Raw genomic sequence first — 19,961 nt, forward strand, 5'->3', positions numbered from 1 at the left:
TACTTTTGGATTACTCCAATATTGAATATGCTCATGAAGACAAAATAAAAATAAATATCACCACGATATATATTCTATACAATGTGCCCTGCTATTTGCGGGTGATAGGAACCCGGGCAGCCTACAGATAGCAAAAATCCTTATGTAATTAAAACGTATGTAGGCTATTTAATTAATTGATTGATTGATTGAAGGCCATATGCTGTTTTCGAACTGTCACTGAAAGCAAACACACCTCACGGTTTGATAGATAGATAGATAGATAGATAGATAGATAGATAGATAGATAGATAGATAGATAGATAGATAGATAGATAGATAGATAGATAGATAGATAGATAGATAGATAGATAGATAGATAGATAGATAGATAGATAGATAGATAGATAGATAGATAGATAGATCCCTCGGGCGTGCACGCTCTCTCTATAACTTTCTCTCTCTCGCTCTCTCTCTCTCTCGCCCTCTTTTGCACTCTCTCTCATCGTAGAAATTGTAATCCCTCGAAGTAATCCCCATTTTTAATAAATGTACCTGTAATCTGATTACATGTTTTTTTCCTGTAACTGTAATGGAATACAGTTTGATTTTTTTTTTTGCAATCTATTACGTAACGGCGGTACATGTATTCCATTACTCCCCAAGCCTGCTTTTGTGTGATTTTTGTGTTCTGGTTGTCTATATTTTGATTAAGATATACTCCAGGGAGAATCCAAATGAGAAAATGGTAGGAAAATAGAAGAAGGGAAGTTCAACATTAGGCGCCATTGTTTCATTGTCTCCCTTTGTCGCAATCAGAGGTAAAAGCCATATATATGTCATCGTCATAGTTAAGCCGTGTCTCTGTAATAACGTTGTCAGTGGGAGGACGGAGCATCATATTGGGCCACATGAAACAATGACAGGTCGCAGAGTCCAAACAGCTCATGACCTCACCCCCCCCCCCCACCCGCTCCCCCCTGAACACAGCACTACCATGTAGAAGGGAAGTGAGAGGCTGACGTGTTGATGTGTACAAATCCAAAAAAAGCAAAAAAAATCTTCATGCATCATAGACACTTACAGAACCAACTTTCTCACTCCACCCACACATGTGCACAGAAGTACTCCCTCACAAGCTTTTGTGTCAGAGTCAGAAACTCCGAAGTTGATTCTGAAGAGAGAAGAGAAGTTGAGACTGTTTTTTTCTGGTCACAATGGAAAGGTGGAGGAAACTTCTGCTTCTGGGTGAGTCAAAACTGATCTCTTACACAGAAGCTTCCACGGAAAATCAACTGTTTTCAGTTCAGTAGTGCTATAAACATTTTAAATGGAATTGGACATGTCTCTAGGGAAAACCTTTTTTCATTTGCTACAATCAGACAAATATACTTGTTTTTACTCAATAGGTGGTTTTCTTGATGATCATTGTTTTTGGTTTTGGTTTTTGCGAGTTGCTGGGCAAAATGATTTGGTTTGACTACCTTGTAATGAGTCTTTTGAAATTCTATACGGACAAAGGTGTTAGGATACATTGCCAATGCAAGAAGTGAAAACAAAAACTTTAACCTTGGTTACATCAGACCATAACAAAATCTTACAAATACATGAGAGAAAATATATTACGGTCTGACAAGATAAAGGCCAAATCTTTTGGGCCTAATTCCAAAAGTTCCAAAAGCTGATCAAAAAAACTTTCAGGCATCTGCTAGATAGGAGAGGAAAAAACATTGAGCCATCTTGATTGGGCCACTAATCATGGAGAAAAAGTTAGAGCTGACAAAGTCTGTCAGTCAGTCCCAAACGAGCACCAGCACACAAAGATTTGCAAAAGATGCAATTAGCAATATAGATTACAAGCAGGAAAATACTACACAGAATATATAATTCAGCAGTCCCTTTTTCATTGGCTGTCATCACACCTTTGTTGCGAAGGCAGCTTAATGGAGGCGACAACTTTATCCTTCCATTCCATGCCAGTGCTTTTTATACAGAACAGCAGTCCGTGTTTTTAACAGGCCGCGTAACACGCGCTTGTAACTGCTTCCAATTTTGTTTTTCATGACATTAGACAAGATGACTGTAGAAATGGTCTTCTACACCAAACTCATCCAAACAAATTTGTGAAAATTGCTGTACTTGCATTCAGAGGTGGCAACCCCCCCACCGCAGATTGTTCCCATGTAAGAGAAAGATCGCCAGGTGTGTGGTGAGAATTCAGCTAATTGCACTAGATTGGTTCAAAAATTATGTATCACCAGCAGTGTACTTTGAAAGGCATTGCAATTAAGTGTGCTTTGGCTAGATTACAGAAGGTATATTTAAACCTGTGTAGCCATCATATATGCTTTTTGTGACAAAAACATTTTTTTTTAAATACTATGTAAAGTGAATTCAGAGATTTATGTGAATGCATCATACATCTTTGATTGATAATTGCTTTGAGGACAAAGTACACTAAAAGTCATACGGGTGTATTTTCTTAGACAGGCGCAAACTGATGCATCTTCATTTTTGTGCCGGGAAAAGTCTAGTTTACCATGTTTGGGAATTTGGGAGGCCTCGCTGAGCCATGCTACTGTTTGTAATAAAAGTGAATGTCCTGTGATGTTTTTATCTTCCACTCAACAATTATTTCATTTACAAAAGAAAAAAATAAAACTAATATCAAAGCTATTTTTTTTTTACTAAAACGAAGCATTCAAAAAATAAAAAGCTAATAAAAAATTAACAAACCTGCTCTAAAAACTCATAACTAACACCTAAAAGTCAAAACTAAAAAAAACTAACTATAATGAAAACTCCAAAACTATTGTATTTCTAACCCTGGTGGGCACCCAGTGAAAAACGGGAGAGTGAGGAAAAACAAAGTCGGGACAGCCAATGGGGGCTTTGGGCTGCCTTCTCCGATTTGTTTTGGGGGACCAAGGGTGTTTTCTTGGGCACGCCCCTGCTGCACCTGACAAATTGGTCACAGGAAATTGACGATACCTTAGACTAGTTAAAAACATGTCTAAGTTGCGGCGCAGGTGGTGCAATGCAATTGATGTCGCTTTGTGTGGTGGATATCATCGTATTTCATTCATAAATATGACAACGACATGCATCGACCACTCAAATCAAATCAATGAATTTAACACGGTGAACACACGGACACGAACAATCCAGGTGGATTCTGTATGTAGACAAAAAAAACATCCCCACTCATGGTTACATTTACAGTGCTTGTTGTACTTATTATGAATGTTTCTCAAATAGGGGAGGACACCACACAAACTCCACACAGGAAGGTCAGAGCCAAGGATCGAACCCCCAAAACTTTATTCACCATGCTGCCCAGTAGTTAAGGAGCCCAACTAATGGGCAATAGTGCCAGCTATCAAACAAACTAAAGGGAAGTGGGAGGATGTGTGACTCTGCTTTCCATCCAACAACTCCCTATCTCATCTACACAACTCACAGAGGCTCTCTGTTCTGCTTTTTTATGGGGGAGGGGGGGGGGGGGGCATCTATATACTATGACCTCATCACATGCAGAATCTGGCTGATAGTGGCTGCATCCCCACGGGGGACAAAACAAACCAGATTTTTTTAATGTATTTTTTTATTTTGATGCAGCAAGTAACAAGACGAAGCACTACAAAATATAATGACAACATGTCATTTGGAAACAAAGGATAATGGGATCTTTCATTTTGTCCATCATTTGTTGCAAACTACAATAAGTGTTTTGTTAAATTAAACAAAACTGAGAATTATTATCTTTGTAAAGGCAGAATTCTGCCTTCAGCTCTTCTATTGGAACTCTTTACCAGCTGAGAGTTATATTTTTAATACTGTGTTGAAATGAAGTGCTTGAGTTATAGCAGGCGTTTTTACATTTAAACCACATTTGCAAATGTTTCCACAAAGCTTTAATACATGTTTAAAGGGGCCCTTCTTTATTTGAGGGTGAGTGTGGCTTCATTTTATGCGGTCAAAAGCGGTGAAATTGGCCTCTTTCTCCCCATCTGCAGATACTTGTTGTTCATCTGATGTGCTTTAGACAACAACACTGTGCACTGTGAGCAGAGGATGTAACGTTATATATATATATATATATATATATATATATATATATATATATATACACATATAGTGTATATATACTTTTGCACCCGTAGTGCCAGCTGAGGTTTCCTCGCCCATAGGAAGTCCCACACGGCCTTGCAAATGAGTGATGGTCCACACAGCGTATATGGGAACAATCTGAGGAAATGAGGGTGGAGAAATGAGGGCATGTGCCTTTTTGGCAAATCTCTGGCACACCACTAATCCATGTCAAACGTAAGATTTGACATCTCTGTGGCTGCGCTTTCAAATTGATTGAGTGAACCACAAGAAGATGAAGCGTGGGCGCAACTTTAACACATGTGTGAGGAGGAGATGAAATGGAGGATGACAGCAATTTCTCGCCGTTTCCCTTTCAGCTCTGTGCTTGCCGTCCATTTTGGTGCTGTCAGAATCCTCCTGTCCGAAGGGATTTAATTTGGTGGATGGCGAATGCATTGGTATGAACATTTGTTTCTATTTATTAAAACAACCGTAGATGATTTGGCTCTCTTCGTGAAGTCTACTTAGCAACAAGCGACAAATGTGATTTTTTTTAATTTATTTTCTCCCGATAACACTTTAATCCTATTTTCTTGTGTTTGTGAATTCTTCCTAGCAACAAGTGACAAGAGTAGTGTTGGCAAAGTTAATTTTCTACGTGAACTAGTTCATGATTCAGCTCACAGATTTTAAAATGAACTATTTCAGTTCATTGTTCATAATATTTTTTTTTCAAAAATGAACTAGTTCATAGCTCTTTTTTCTTTATTTTTTTTAATACCCCCAATGTGTTGCTTTTCAATTGAGATTAAAATTACAATTAATAAAATCCTTATTCAATTATTTAAAAACTTTGCATTTATTCAACCACTAAAACTCAACTACTCGAAACTGCCTAATGAACAAATAGCCTAATGCATAATCATCCCTTAATGTTGAACACTACCAGTACTTTTTTTCTTAAGTACAAAACGCCCAAAATTTTCCTTCTTGAGAATTACATAACCTTTATCTCTTTTTCATACTTATTTTATCTTATTTTCACAAGTCTTGGGATTTAGTGGGCTAACCCGGGACCTCAGGGATTGTATTTTGTGCCATGTCGTGGAAATGTGTGTTAATATAACAATGAAAGCCAATTGAATTTTAAGGAAATAAACATTTATCAAATCTTTGAAAACGCAACTTTAAATATAATCTAAAAGGACTTTGAGAAATGAAATTAGTAAGGAAGTAAAATAAGAATACTACAGAACGTGTGACCTCAGGGAACTTTTTTTTTGTACTCAAATAACATGTAATTGCACACCCATTCCCGTAGGTGTCAGTGGCGCTCTTACTGTCAGAGAAAGCACAAGGAGTATTAGCTCCTTTGCAGAGGTGGACTAACTACAATTTTATAGAGTAATAGACAAATGATACTATTTATAGTTGCAGCAGAGATTTGGTGGTGGGGGCGCGGAACATTTTCTTCTTCCTGAGGGGAGCGTAACAAAAAATTATTGAGACGCACTGGCAACAGGAGTGGCCAAAATCAAATGTTTTGACTGTTGCATTGCTGCATTTTGCAGAAATTATAAAACTCCACATTGTTGCATAATTCATTCATGAATTCATATTTCCCAAAAGATGAAGACGAGTGCTCCCTTGATGACGACAACATCAGACCATGTGGAAAGAATGCATATTGTTACAACACCCTCGGCAGCTTCCACTGCATGTGTGACAAGGGTTTTCAAACCAACATAAAGTCACATCATTTTACTGTTGAATCATCTTTAACCTGTACCGGTAAATCATCTCCTCAAAGATACAATTTCATTTCAGATTACTTATACGGCTCATTTTAGCTTTGACCTACTATCTCTTTTTTTCCCGCAGATATAAATGAATGTTTGGAGAACAAAGACATCTGTGGATCGCGACCTTGTGTTAACACCAGTCCAATGTACTATTGTGGTTGCAATGAGGGATACATTGCCAATGTTCATTCTGACTGCGATGGTAAGATGTAGTCCCCCCCCCCCCCCCTTTAGCATAGTTTGAAATGTTTACATTTGCATGCATTTGCTATAAAATTAAGTACACTTGCACAATCCAAAGATGGATCTAAAATTCTGCCTTTACAAAGTTAGTCGTGAGGTCAAGTGCTATAAAATACATGGAGTGTTGCAATAGTGTAGAAATTATTTATTATTATTATTATTATTATTATTATTATTATTATTGAAATTCTTACATGCAGGTGTTCCTAATGTTATGGCCTGTAGGCAGCAACACTTAATTTGGAGGGGGAGTTTGCTATGTGGATCAGAGAGAGCTGTGCGATAATTGAGGTTTTGGTATCAATCAATACTGGCGCCAATATCGCTGATACCAAGCACTTTTAGATTCATAAAATATTATTGTAATTTAAATCATTTGTCCTATTAAATATTTTTTTTTTGTGCAAATTATACTTTCTTGTTATGTTCTTAAATATGTCACAATTAGTGTTGTTCCAATACCGTATTTTGGCCTCCGATACCGATTCCGATGAAGAATCGTCCAACTAAGATACCGTACCGATACCTATTTACCTGTTTTTTGTTTTTCGACATTAAAAAGCTGCCCTGAGATTGGTTCAGAGCATTCAAGGGCCAATAGGAAATCTTGGCTCGGCATGTAGTCAACATGTTACACATCAGTGAATGACATAAGATGCTGCATCCAAAGTCCTATATTAACGTTGGAAATAATGCTATCGGCATGTTACTTGTTGGTACTCGCCGATGCCGATACCACTGTTTTAATTTTGTATCGGGGCCTCTCGGAACAACACTAGACATACTATAATATCCTCAAAGGAAACATACCTGGGCTGTTATTTAAATTTGCAATGTAGTAATTGTCTTCATATTCTTAGTCCCTGTTACTCTTCTGCGAAGTTCCTCTAGTCTAGACACATTACATAAATGATATTTACATGTCGTGCTACACTAATACATAGGTCAAATAGTAGTTGGAAAAGCTCAAACAAAGCATAATATGACTCATTGTAATATTGGGTCATTCACTGTAAAAATAATTATTTGCTATTGGCAGGCCGGCATATGCGGGTGTGCTACAAAGGGATTGCACGAGGGACCCTTGAGAAACCAAAATAGATAAATAAATGTAAAATATCGATACTAGCGCTCTGGTATACTGATACTCACTTTAGTATCGAGTCTATCAATACTTGGATCGATCTGCACAGCCCTAATGTGGATGACTTTCCTGTTTACAGATTGATGATTTTTGTCTGTACAGATGTGGATGAGTGTCTGGAGGAAAATATCTGCGGGCCTAATGCGACGTGCATCAACATGGCTGGCAGTTATTACTGCGTCTGCAACGTCGGTTTTGCAACAAAGTCTGGCAGAAATAACTTCACATTACCTCAAGAGCCATGTGAAGGTCAGCAACGCCATTCGGCTGCGGAGTGTGTCATCAAGACAAATGCTACACTTTACAATGGGGTTTTGCTAGCTTTATTGAGCCATAGCCCACCACTAAACAAAAAAGTCACAAAAAGTGGATCCACTGAGGAATTATGTAACTTCTGCTAGCTAGCGGCAGAGCATTTAGTTTCTCTACCTGCCACTATATGTTGTTGGCATAGGTAGTTGAACAAAGAAGCCTTTTCTAGACACTCAAAGACGCTTCACAGAGGAATGAGTACATTATTCACGCACTCACACATTCACACTGTGGTGGCGGTAAGCTAATTAAGTAGCCACAGCTGCCTTGGGGCAGGCTGACGGAAGCGCGGCTGCCAGTGTGCGCCTACGGCCCCTCCGACCACCACCAAACAATCACACTTTTCAGATACCACTGTGAGTGGCACTGGAGGCAATGTGTGTGAAGTGCCTTGCCCAAGGACACAACCACACAGGGAGAGAGGGGATCGAACAGCTGACCTTCTGGTTACTAAATGACCGTCACGGCTGGCACAAGGTGATTTCTCAACTTCTGATTTGAGGGAGCAATGCCCCCTCTTGCCCCTGCACTTCAGAGCCCTGCTGGGCAAAATGTATTGATTTTTGCTGATTTTGACTCTTTTCCCACATAAGAACAACATGGAAATATTTTTGGGGGGTTATCTCATGTTTTTAGTTGTTATAGTGGATGCCAGAATAATATGGCTGTAACGTGTTGTAAACCTATAAGCATATGAACATCATGCAAATCAACTTGCAATTGTGATCATGAACTAGAGGTGTTGACATCATCCAAATTATGAGTTTTATTAGTTTAGACATGCGAATATGTCATGTGCACTGGGACCATCTATGGCGCTGAAGGGGTTAAATAAATAAAGCTCTCCATTTCCTACCGCATTTGCTCAAGGGTCTCTATAGGAACGATATTTTGACATCTGATTGTGTTTTCTTTAGCCATGTGTTCAATAAATGAGACAAACCACTGTGGAAATGGAACCTGCCACGTTGGAGTCAGCGGCCCTTACTGCGCGTGCCATGCAGGGTTCACCAATTACAGAAACAAAGCCGCTCGTTGCACAGGTAGGATTTTTTTTTTTTTCCCTCCGGCATCCTTGTTGAGTTCAGGACAGTTTAATTGACTAAAACGCCTTTTGCTTCAGCATTAGACTGCGATGCATTCAAAGACACAGAGGATCTGAAAGAGGTAACTCCAAGCACAAGTACTGGACTTCAAAAGCTCTCTTTGTATTTAGTTCCCTTGAAATGATTCCTACTTAGAATGTCCCCATTGCACAAGACCTGATGATACAGCTGAAAAGAAGGTGTGTGAACCTGACCGGTGGTGAGGATCCACAAGACTTGGATGACCAGGACCTGCTTTGGGTATTTCTGCTCTTATCTTTGCATTTAAAGTTGCATGCACCGATACCGCTGCCTAACTGTACTGTAATGAACTCATGAGTGAAACAATGCTCTGATACTATATCACCAACCTAACATATACTTGATGGAGTAGGAACCAGTTCAGCTGTATGGAGACACTTTAAGTGAACGTAGATGACAAAACTTTGTAAGCCGATTGCAAAATGGATGACAATGTCAATAACAACAAATTGTTACTCTAAAAGGTGTTATATTTTTCTGAAATGTCTACGTTCATGAGCAATTAAGAAGAGAAATGTTGTTACTATTTCAGTTGTAAATAGTTTCATAGCAGTTGTCAGGTGCATCCGCCCCACCCCACCCCCCCTGCAAATGAATACCTCAATTCTTACAAAACAAAAATCTTTTTTTTCTCTCACAGGGACTTTTGCCACTCATTGACAACCTCTTGTCCACTGGCGCCCTTAATAAAAACAGGAAGGTGTCCATATTTCTAAACCTAGTGGAGAGTCTGTTGAGGCTGATGGGACTTTTTATGAAAGCCCCCAGAGTAAGCCGATCATCCGCCTACACAGGTAATACTGTATTTCCAGCTACTTTTAGTTCCTTTTAAGATGTGCAATCTGTTCTCACAGGGATTTAGTATGAAATTGGATTTTTTTTGTGAAGTGATACTCCTTTCCCACGACAGAAGTTAGTGTACAATCTGTGCATAGACATGTGTAGCCCATGTACTTCAGCTAAGGTCTGTAGGTAGCGGTAATTCGCTTTACAAAGTAAAAAAGCAGTCTACCCGCCCCCTAATGGATGGCGTGTCTTTGTCCCGCTTGCAAAGTGCAAAAAGTGGCAATGAATCCTATCCCTTCCGGGGTCTGCCCCTTCATCTGGTTTTGTGCAAAAAAAATGAAATGGGTTCATCTATGGAGCAACTAAGGCTACGTTCACACAACAGGGCGTGATTCCCAATTCAGACTTTTTGTTAAATCCGATCTTTTTATGTAGCGTTCACATTACAAAAACAAATGCGACAACAACAACGCGCCAGTGATGCGACTCGCATATGGCAAGCCCTTTGAGCATTTATTCCATATCCTTGATATCAGACTGTAGTGTTTCTCACTAGTTCAGTCTTTGCCAGCACTAGTTGGACAATTAGCCACACTAGCTATGCACTTTGTCATACTAGTTGCACAGAAACTCTGACTAGTCACTCATTTTCAGCAACATGTTAATTAGTCAAACGTGAATTATTCTCACTAGTGACATGTGTCCTATGATTTCCTTGCACTAGTTAGGCTGTGAGAGCTGAAACATCCACAAGTTAACTAGTGAACGGTTCTTGAAGTCTACATGTTGAACTAGTGACACGCAATTGTTTTACTAGTTAACTAGTGATGCCCCAAATATCCACTAGTTACACAAGTGAGACAATTTGACTGAACTAGGTCAACTAGTGAGGTCCAAAACGTTCACTAGTAGAACTAGTGGATGCCAACATGCTCACTAGTAAACTAGTTACACTCCAAAAATTAATGAGGAGGTGGGGCCGATGCGCGTCCAGGATTCCTATTGGCTCTGCAGTTAAAATACACCAATCAAGATTCAGATTTTGTCATTATCCCACCCCCTTTAATTAAACGTTTTACACTAGTTTACAAGTTGTCCTGAGGAATTGGAGCTCGTTAACAAGTGGATGCTTATTACGGTTACATGTTAACTAGTGAATGCAGAAACCCAGACTACACAACTACTTGCATCTATTTGGACCTTACAAGCTAACTAGTGAGGCTCAAAATGTTCACTAGTTAACTAGTAAATGCAGAGATATCCACTAGTTACACAAGTTGGGCTCTTTATGATGCCACTTGTTAACTAGTGAAACACGTGTCTTCCTACAAGTAAACTATCTGCGTACAGAGTGAGTAACTAGTAAACTAGTGACACATATTTTCTGATCACTAGTTTACGAGTAGAAGGTATTTTGTCTCACGTGTCGGCCTCAACACTGAACTTTATACAGACTTTGACTGTGCAAGTTTCACACAAATGCTCACAAGCTGGCATGTGCACACAACTACTTAACCAGTGAAAATAATTACATTTTACTAGTTGACATGTTTGCCAGTTACAACACTTCGCAAGTTCACTAGTTGTGCGCACATGTCAGCTAGTAAGCATTTTTGTTAAACTAGTATGATGTAAAAGACGCCTATTATACTAGAAACATCAACTAGTGCAACAAAATTCACTACATGTTAGATATTTGTTGTACTCGTTGGGCACAGTTGCTTACCAGTGCTACATAAGGGTCCACTAGTTAAAAGACATGCCCAACATGTAGGAAAAATGTCTAACGTGTTCTGTCAAATCTTGTACAAGTTCATTTCTTGGTCTGACTTGTGAAAGAAAATGCCTTCCACTAGTTAAATAAACATCAGTGTCACTTGTTAACTAGTGACTCAGTCCGGATGTAACTAGCTTGCAAGAGAGAAACCAAGTGATTCACTAGTTAACAAGTGAGGTCAAAACGAGGTCAACTAGTGCCACAAGTGAGTATATTTGTGTTTACTAGTTCACTACATCACATTTTGTACCTCACTAGTCAGCTAGTAAGGTAGGGAAGATACCCGCATGCGCAAAGAGCGCACGTCGATTAACGTACACCCAAAACAACGACGCCACGTTTTGCTACCAGCCAAGTCACTGAGGCTAGCGATTTTTATCAGTGTCATATACAAATTTAGCTACGCCAACGCACGCTACCGATTGGTAGACTGGTGGATTCGTTTCGCGGATGTGTTAGGAGTTCGATTCATGTGTCTTGTCTACATATATTATGCAAATCTGGCAGTGCGAACGCCCGCGCGAACGCCCGCGCGAACGCCCGCGCGAACGCCCGCGCGAACGCCCGCGCGAACGCCCGCGCGAACGCCCGCGCGAACGCCCGCGCGAACGCCCGCGCGAACGCCCGCGCGAACGCCCGCGCGAACGCCCGCGCTCCTGGTTGGTGGACTGTTTTCACGCTCGCTCCTGGTTGGCTGCTATCCTCGGCTTCCTCGTGCGTCAGTTTTGAACGTGCCGTTCACAAACAGCAACAGAAATCCGTTGGACTTATTTTTTCATTTCATGTTGCCAGAGTAGCGAGGTTGAAAGAGGAAATAGAAATATTGGGGAAAAATGAGGGGACACTCCTCGACCTCCTCATTTCATTGAGAAGTCTACCGAAGATGACGTTGCGTCATCGCGGTTCGTGATGAACCGTCTGCAGGGCTGAATTTCTACTATCGCCACACATGTCAACTTTATGCTAGATGCTTTGCATATATTCGCAAACGTGACAGTAGTCTCCCTTCCAAGCACGCTCTCCCACCCGCGCATAGCGCATATCAGGCTTCTGATGACGTATGAATCGGATGCGTGCGGATGAGCGTTCACAGTGCAGACACATCACACATCCTATTTATATGCACATACGAAAGAGGCCCAGGTCTGGTGTGGGGAAAAAAATGGACTTGTACCGTTCACACCGCATGAAAAAATCAGATACTTGTGGGGAAAAAAATCATTATATTTGCTTATAGAAAAAGAAAATAACAAAAATGACATTATTACAATCGGTATAGGTTTTTGTTTTCATCTTCTTTCTTTTGGCTTTATTTCTCCTGATACCAAACAAGCATTGGAACAAAATTTACCAGCAAGGTTTTCACAAGCCTAAACTTGCATCAACCAGGGAAATAATCGCCAAAACAAAAAAATCTCGATACCCACAAATGACAAATAAGAATAAGTGTTTGACTTCCTTTTGTCAAAACATGGACAGTTTGTAAACATTTCACTGAATAAATTGACATTTTAAATATTTAACACAATAAAATGATCTTGGCTGGTCTGTTGTAAGACTTCACCACAAAACATTTGCATCTTGGAAGAGCATACCTTGGATCAAAAGTTTCCAGTAAATCGATAATTATCTTTTTCTACTGTATAAATGCGCAACATAGCTTTAGCGACGTTCAGCCTGAACTAGAAAAGCCACAAAAAAGTAGTTTTTTTAAATCCTCCTTGAAATAATTGATCAAATTAATCGCCCATCCCTCTCTCATCTCATAAAAATGATGCTTTATAATGCGTTTGATTACAAATAATAAAATTTGTATGAAACAGCCCCTTGACCACGACATATTTACCGTATTTGTCTTCAGAAGTGGAGCTGCTTTCCCACAAAGGATCCACGCCACCTCAAGGAATCGTCACATTATCAACTAAGCCAGTTGAGTTGATTATCCACTTTGAAACAGTTTCTGGAGATCCCTCCAAGTACCCAGGTGGTGTTCATGCCTTCAACCCAACGACCGCTTTCATTTTCATAAGATGTCCTCTAGATTGTTGTGTTTACGTTGTGACTGTTACAGGCTTTGCAAGCGTGATAATGCTCAGCTATGTAAACATGGAATCCTTCACTGATGGCTTCTATAGTGGGATGAATCCGCAGGCCAAGGAAAGCTTCGTCATCAACTCCAAAGTGGTGACCGTCTCTGTCACTAACACCAACACCAGACACCTGGAAGAGCCAGTTATCCTAACTTTTAGCCACCTGACACAGGTAACAATTAACTCTTAAGATTATAAATGAAGCAACAAAGGTGTCATTTGCGCCTGAGCTCATGTCAATTTAGTAGGAAGTTATACTGAAAATAAATAGACATTCATTATGGATCTATCCCTTTTTAAGGGTAACTCAACAGGAAATCAGACTCTTGCTCCACCCCTCACTAAGATTTGAAACCGGAGCTCAAATGGGGTGTTGCCTGGAGGACGGGTGGGTTGCGAATGGGGAGAGGGTTGGGCGTGGTCTGGCCGTGATTGACAGCAGCAACTCGCTAAGAAGGCGTTTAAGGAGGTGTGCACAGTGGGTGGCAGAGGCGACTACGTCACTTGGACTTCTTGTGTCATGAGAGGACAAACAGCCAAATTGTGTTTATCCCAGTGTTTAACCTCAAGATGGCTCCAACCACACAGTTTTTTCCGCCAAATTCAAGCTTTCTACAAACTAAAATGTCAAAATAACCAGGACATGCAGACAGCATTTGCCACTAAATGCAGTACAATACTTATTTGTACAAAATGCAACTAAATGTTCGTTACATTGTCCTGTATTTCATGACATCATTTTTGCATCCCTAAACACAAAACAGGAGGTCCAGGTGCATGCATAATTATGTGTGTACATTTGGGGTGTGGCAAAAAACCGATTCTCATAAGAATCACGATTCTTATTTAGTACGATCCAGAATTGATTTTAAATGTCCCAAAATCAATTTTATTTAAATTATTTTATACTGTCTTCCCTTTGTTTGTGTGTGCCTTTATTTGGAGCGCTGTTCATGTTGTACCCGGTTTGGCCACTGAGTGGCAGTGTGGTTTCATGCGGTCTGATACACTGTTAAGTTGTAGCCAAATTAGAGAGTAGAAGGAAAAATCACGATCAAGTTATTCCAATAAAAGTTGTTTTTTTGCAAATCATTGTGAATCAAAAATCGTTCTTAATCGCACACCCAAAAATCGTAATCGTGAGACATTCAAAGATTCCCAACCCTAGTGTACATACACTGCACATTATTTTCTTCCAGGTAAACGGGTCTCGCCACGTGTGTGTGTTCTGGAACGCTTCCCAGGGGAATGGGAGCTGGTCAGCTGGCGGCTGCACGGCAGTAGAGTCCAACTCTGAATTCACCGTGTGTTCCTGCAACCACTTGAGCACCTTTGCCGTGCTCATGGCCCTCTACGACGTGGAGGTAAACACTCTGGCTGTGTTCGGTGTCCCTAGCCACTAGTGTCCTTGATAGCCAGTTGGTCATTTTGTAGTGATGATCGAATGTGTAGTGAGTGACATACTGTATATATTAAGGATAGGGAATACGTGAATGATTCCAAAGTCAGCCTCTTCTCAAGATGCTTAGCAGCATGAGGCTGAGAGATGTTCTTCATCCTCTGGACAGGCCACGTTCGAGTTGCAGGTCATGACATGGGTGGGATTGTCCCTGTCACTGATTTGCCTGCTCATCTGCATCCTGACGTTCACTCTCATCCGCTCCATCCAAAGCCCCCGTACAACTATACACTTGCACCTGTGCATCAGCCTCTTTGTCGCCTCCCTTATCTTTCTAGTGGGGATCTCTCGTACAGAGAACCAGGTGAGTAAGAAAAAAAAAAAGTTCCTGCCTTTATGTACAGCCTCGTTGTATTGTCATTGATTGACTTTACGGGACTAGAGTAGGGTTGAATAATTTCGAAAAATAACCTTATTACGATTGTTTTTCCCCATCAATTTTGCAATTGCAATTTAATATGCAGTTATTTTTTTCAAGGTACTCTTCGTTTGTATTTTTTTTAACAATCAAGCAGTAAATTCATCTGTATACATGAATAAACAATATCTGATTTTTTAGACATAAATGTTTTGGGTTGTGCCCATTTTTTGGACTGGCTTGTATAAAACCAACCAATTTTTCTTAATACAAAATGACCAAATTTTTTGCAAATTGGTTCATATACATCCAGGTAGTGGATTGGTCCATCTTTGACCCAAATTGGGTCATTATTGACCCAGCTTTTTTTAAGTGAAGGATGAGCTTAACTGACTTGTCCAATACTGCTTCTGTGTCCGTCCTTTAGTGTGCCTGTGCAGTGATTGCCGGCCTGCTGCATTTCTTTTTCTTGGCCGCATTCTGCTGGATGTGTCTGGAAGGTGTGCAGCTCTTCCGGATGGTCATTTTCGTTTTCAACACCAACTTCCGGACCCTCTATATGATGGCTTGCGGCTATGGCGTCCCAGCTCTGATCGTCGGCATCTCTGCTTTGGTCAACCCCAAAGGATACGGCACCCAGAGATAGTAAGTATTATAATTCATGATGATGATTTTCAATTTATCACTGGGTCACCTTGCAACTAATTGTTCACTGTTAAATGTGTGTTTGCAGTTGTTGGTTAAATGTGAAATTCATCTGGAGTTTTTTGGGCCCAGCTTGTGTCATTATTGCCGTAAGTACCACAATAATTCATTAAAACAGTGAGAAACCAATTGTGTGAGTTTTTTAGGTATGTAACAGTGTTTTAAGTGGAAAAACATAAGTGTCAGTATTCACCTAGCTAAATTTATATACACATTCTTACTGATGAAATCTGTATTTAGAGCTTCTCCCACACTTGTTTTATACTTAGTGGTACAACCGTACGCCACACGCGGTGGTACTTTCGCTGTAGAGGAAGAAAATAAAGTGAAAAATACGAAGCGGAAACGTCAATGTATGCTTGACAATGCAAGATGGCCGCAGCCAGCTTCACTTCTCCCTTCAGCATGAGTAGCACAGTTTTGTTTTGTTTTGACATCCTTGTTGAATCAAGCCTGCAAATCCACCCCAGAGTCCGTGGACTTTTTGAAGCTTTGAGCCAGGACAGGGTGGTAGCGTTTTATTTCACTTTCTTAACTCAAGAGCTGTGGTTGTACACACACGTTCGGGTCAGCTTGCATTGAGCTAGCATCACGTTTACAGCGGGCGATTTGAATGGCATGTGCGCTCTTTTCTCGTTAAGCACAGATCTATACAAGGACTGGATTAAGCGTGCGCGTGGTCCTGTGATGAGCGCAGGACTTCCATACTATATTTAAATCCGTGGATAAACGGCGCTCACCAGAACAACTTTTTCGGATCCGAAAACATGCATTGTCAATCGTACGGGGACGCTGACAGTACGTTCATTTTGCACGTTGAGAAGTACATGAACGCTCAAGGGAGATTTCTTAGAAGTGCCGGAGCTCCGTACCAGTGCGTTCCGGTCCACTTAAAACACTGGTATGTAAATGACTCCAATTGTTATGCAACAGTGTATTGTACACAAACAATACAAGGTAAATTTTCCAAAATCGAATTATTGTTGCTTTCCAGATCAACATTTTCTTCTTTCTCATCACGGTGTGGAAGTTGGCTCAGAAATTCTCAAGTCTAAATCCTGACCTAAACACCTTACAGAAAATAAAGTAAGTCAGCATGTGTAAATGATGTGTTATTAAAAATATTTGCACAACGTGCAAAATATGTGTTGATTGACGCTACACACGCGCTCCTCATTTCTCCGTTTGCGCTCCTTTGTCGCCCCCTGCAGAGCTTTCACCATCACTGCAGTGGCCCAGCTGTGCGTGCTTGGTACCACATGGATTTTTGGCTGCTTCCAATTTGAGGAGAGCACCATGCTCATGTCTTACCTGTTCACCATCTTCGCTAGCCTCCAGGGCCTCATGCTGTTTGTGATGCACTGTCTGCTCTCCAAGCAGGTCAGTCACTATATCATTCAGATGCACTCAAAGCCAAATAAGAGCAAAGTTTGAACTTCTTTCAAACTTTGTGTTGTGGATTTTAGGTGAGGGGCGAGTATGGGAACCTCCTGTCCAGAGTCAGTTCACCGCCAAAGAAAAACTACTCTGAATTCAGCTCATTTTTCAGCAAACAGCACGTAAGAACTCATTCATAATATATGTTTTCGTTTTCAATGTGACTATAAATTAAGTGATCATTGAACTTTGACACATTGCTACGCCCATGTCGGTTGAGCTTCACAGTTTAGTGTCTAGCGTAGCTGCTTCTGAATGAGTCTCATTTGAGCAAATCTCCCACAGTAGGACTAGGAGATTGAATTCTGGTCTGCTTCAAACCAAAATGGTTGGCTTCCTATTCATTTTCAAGCATTTTCAAGTAAGCTTTGTGTTCAACAAAACAAGCCCAGGTTTCACACTGTGATAACTATGAAAATAGGACACTGCAGATGCATTCCTATTACTGTATACTTATACAGTTGAAAAAAACTATCTGTGGTCTGTTGTAAATGTCAAAGCACGCTCCTGAGCGATAGATCTCATGGAGGTAAAGCATTTTTTATCTTGCTGACAGAGTCGCCCAGCCTTTGCTGATAATGAACGAGCAATAAAGTTGTCCAGTCGTGACTGATTGGCTTGTCTCTTTTCTTCCTGTCATCCATCCCAAGGCATCCAAGAGCAGCCAGGATACAGGAGAGTCGCACATCTGAAGAGACAAGCTCATTTCGCTGTCGTGTGTATTCCACAAGCACTGGCCAGCTGTCTGTTGATTGATCAAGTTTGGTTACTCATCTTATTCTGAATATGCTATTGAATTCTAAGCGATTGACATGTTAAGCGTTATTATGTCTTTTAAATTCAGTGTTCTGTTGCCTACATTGAGAAATGGATCTGTTCAAATGACCTAGTTTCAAATTCCAGGGTATAATTGGCAACATGCATATTTCTCCCATGTATGTATGTGTAAAATTGGCTTCAAACCAGAGAAATGACTCCAGGTACTATGTCTAACTACCCCAGAGTGCCCAGAGAATGTAAAATGTGTAAATAAATGTATTTCAATTTTTTTCTGCATGCTTAGCGTGTCAGACTTACTTACACTGTATGAATGTTCCTCCAAATTACAGCAAACACATATATTTGCACCATTTCTTTGTCTGTCTATGCTGTAGTGCAATTCACTGTGTACTGTCCATTTTGTTTTCCTGCTCCACATGTTGTGCTGAAATCTACTCTGGATTGTGTTTGTCTTGATAAATAACATTATTTACACGGTATGAAAACAGTCATGTTATCCATGATATTTGTTTTATTTTTGTATTGTTTACCCTGGTGGTTTAAAAATACAAAATAAAAGAATCAAATATAAGTGGTTTAATTATTTATTTAAAAAAAATATGTTTGTTTGTTTTGTATATTCCCTATACACAATATTGATTATTTGCCTCATCAAATGCAACCAATGGGGCAAACATTAGCTTGTCACAAAATAATTAGCACTCACAAGACTTGAAGGTAAGTTGTTTAAATACAACACCTTTGATAAAAGGTAACTCAACACTAAATCAACTTTTTTTCTTCTTTTTTTTTGCTGATAAACTGCATAAACTGGTGCCTACATGCTGTCTACATGTCTTGGTCATTATTTTTGAGATTTTAGTGCATGTTTGTTGAAAGCTTGAATTGGGGGCAAAGACAAGTGTATTTGGTGCCATCTTAACTCATTCACTGCCATTGACGGCTTTAGACGTCAACAATTCATTTTAACTATTTCTGTTTAACATTTTTCCAATTTTAACAAGTATATGAAAACCTAGAAAAAAGTCGTTATTGTACATTTAGAACAGATATAAAATTTGTGATTAATCGTGAGTTAACTATTGAAGTAATGTGATTAATTACAATTAATAAAAAAATTATCGCCTGATGACCTGATTTCTAATAATCTTTTCTTTTTTTAAATAATCTTTTTTTCAAAAACCTAATTTTTAATAATCTTTTCTTTTAGTTTTAAAAATAATATTTTTTCAAAAAAGAAAAGATTAAAATTAAGGTGTCAGGCGATTAAATTTTTTAATTGTAATTAATCGCGTGACTTCAATAGCTCGCTCATGATTAATCACAAATTTTATATCTGGTCTAAAAGTACAATATATTTTTTTTACCCTTGTTAACAAAAGTGGAAAAAAACGTTAAACTAACAGAAATAGTTCAAATTAATTTTTGACATCTATAGCCGTCAACGGCAGTGAATGAGTTAAGGTTAAACACTGCGATTAACACAATTTGTCTGTTTGTCCTCTCATTACATGAGAAGCGGCAGACTACCTCACTTGTGGATCGAGACGTAGTCACCCCCGACACACACCGGCTCAGTCTTGTACACGCCTCCTTAAACGCCTTCTTGGCGAGTTGCTGCTGTCAATCACAGCCAGTCCACGCCCAACCCTCTCCCCATTCGCAACCCAACGGTCACCCAGGCAACACCCCCTTTGAGCACCGATTTCAAATCTTAGTGGGAGGTGGAGCAATAATCTGACTTCCTGTTGAGTTACCCTTTAACCTGTTGTGCTTTCAATTCTTCTATAGTTTGTAATATCTTTTCGGCCATGCAAGCAAAATGTTTCCACATCTGACTCTGTGCCTCCTTTTTCATAATAACCGATAG

General features: G+C 39.9%; 1 protein-coding gene across 2 annotated transcripts; it reads left to right on the top strand.

Annotated features, from left to right (window-relative positions):
• Positions 1 to 1,135: 1,135 nt before the first annotated feature.
• adgre5a (adhesion G protein-coupled receptor E5a) lies at positions 1,136 to 18,662 on the top strand. 2 transcript variants are annotated; one of them, XM_077557928.1, is made up of 19 exons: positions 1,142 to 1,227; positions 4,449 to 4,529; positions 5,701 to 5,862; positions 5,953 to 6,075; positions 7,363 to 7,509; positions 8,490 to 8,615; positions 8,696 to 8,739; positions 8,814 to 8,918; positions 9,340 to 9,493; positions 13,124 to 13,246; positions 13,334 to 13,524; positions 14,552 to 14,716; positions 14,921 to 15,115; positions 15,597 to 15,814; positions 15,903 to 15,963; positions 16,869 to 16,960; positions 17,086 to 17,254; positions 17,341 to 17,433; positions 17,962 to 18,662. In XM_077557928.1, the coding sequence occupies exons 1-19, from the start codon at positions 1,197 to 1,199 to the stop codon at positions 18,001 to 18,003; spliced, it is 2,322 nt and encodes a 773-aa protein (XP_077414054.1). In that variant the 5' UTR covers positions 1,142 to 1,196; the 3' UTR covers positions 18,004 to 18,662. The 2 variants fall into 2 exon arrangements, with proteins under 2 accessions (XP_077414055.1, XP_077414054.1); XM_077557929.1 differs by lacking the exon at positions 4,449 to 4,529 and having other exon boundaries at positions 1,136 to 1,227.
• Positions 18,663 to 19,961: the final 1,299 nt, after the last annotated feature.

Source organism: Vanacampus margaritifer, chromosome 2, assembly GCF_051991255.1.
Source record: "Vanacampus margaritifer isolate UIUO_Vmar chromosome 2, RoL_Vmar_1.0, whole genome shotgun sequence".
Classification (NCBI taxonomy): domain Eukaryota; kingdom Metazoa; phylum Chordata; class Actinopteri; order Syngnathiformes; family Syngnathidae; genus Vanacampus; species Vanacampus margaritifer.

What these genes read in the sequence shown, in the direction of transcription:
- adgre5a (XM_077557928.1), top strand. Translation starts at nt 1,197, where the DNA reads ATGGAAAGGTGGAGGAAACTTCTGCTTCTGG. An exon ending in ACCTCAAGAGCCATGTGAAG is followed by an intron (nt 7,510 to 8,489) that starts GTCAGCAACGCC and finishes TGTTTTCTTTAG; the next exon opens with CCATGTGTTCAATAAATGAG. An exon ending in ACACAGAGGATCTGAAAGAG is followed by an intron (nt 8,740 to 8,813) that starts GTAACTCCAAGC and finishes ATTCCTACTTAG; the next exon opens with AATGTCCCCATTGCACAAGA.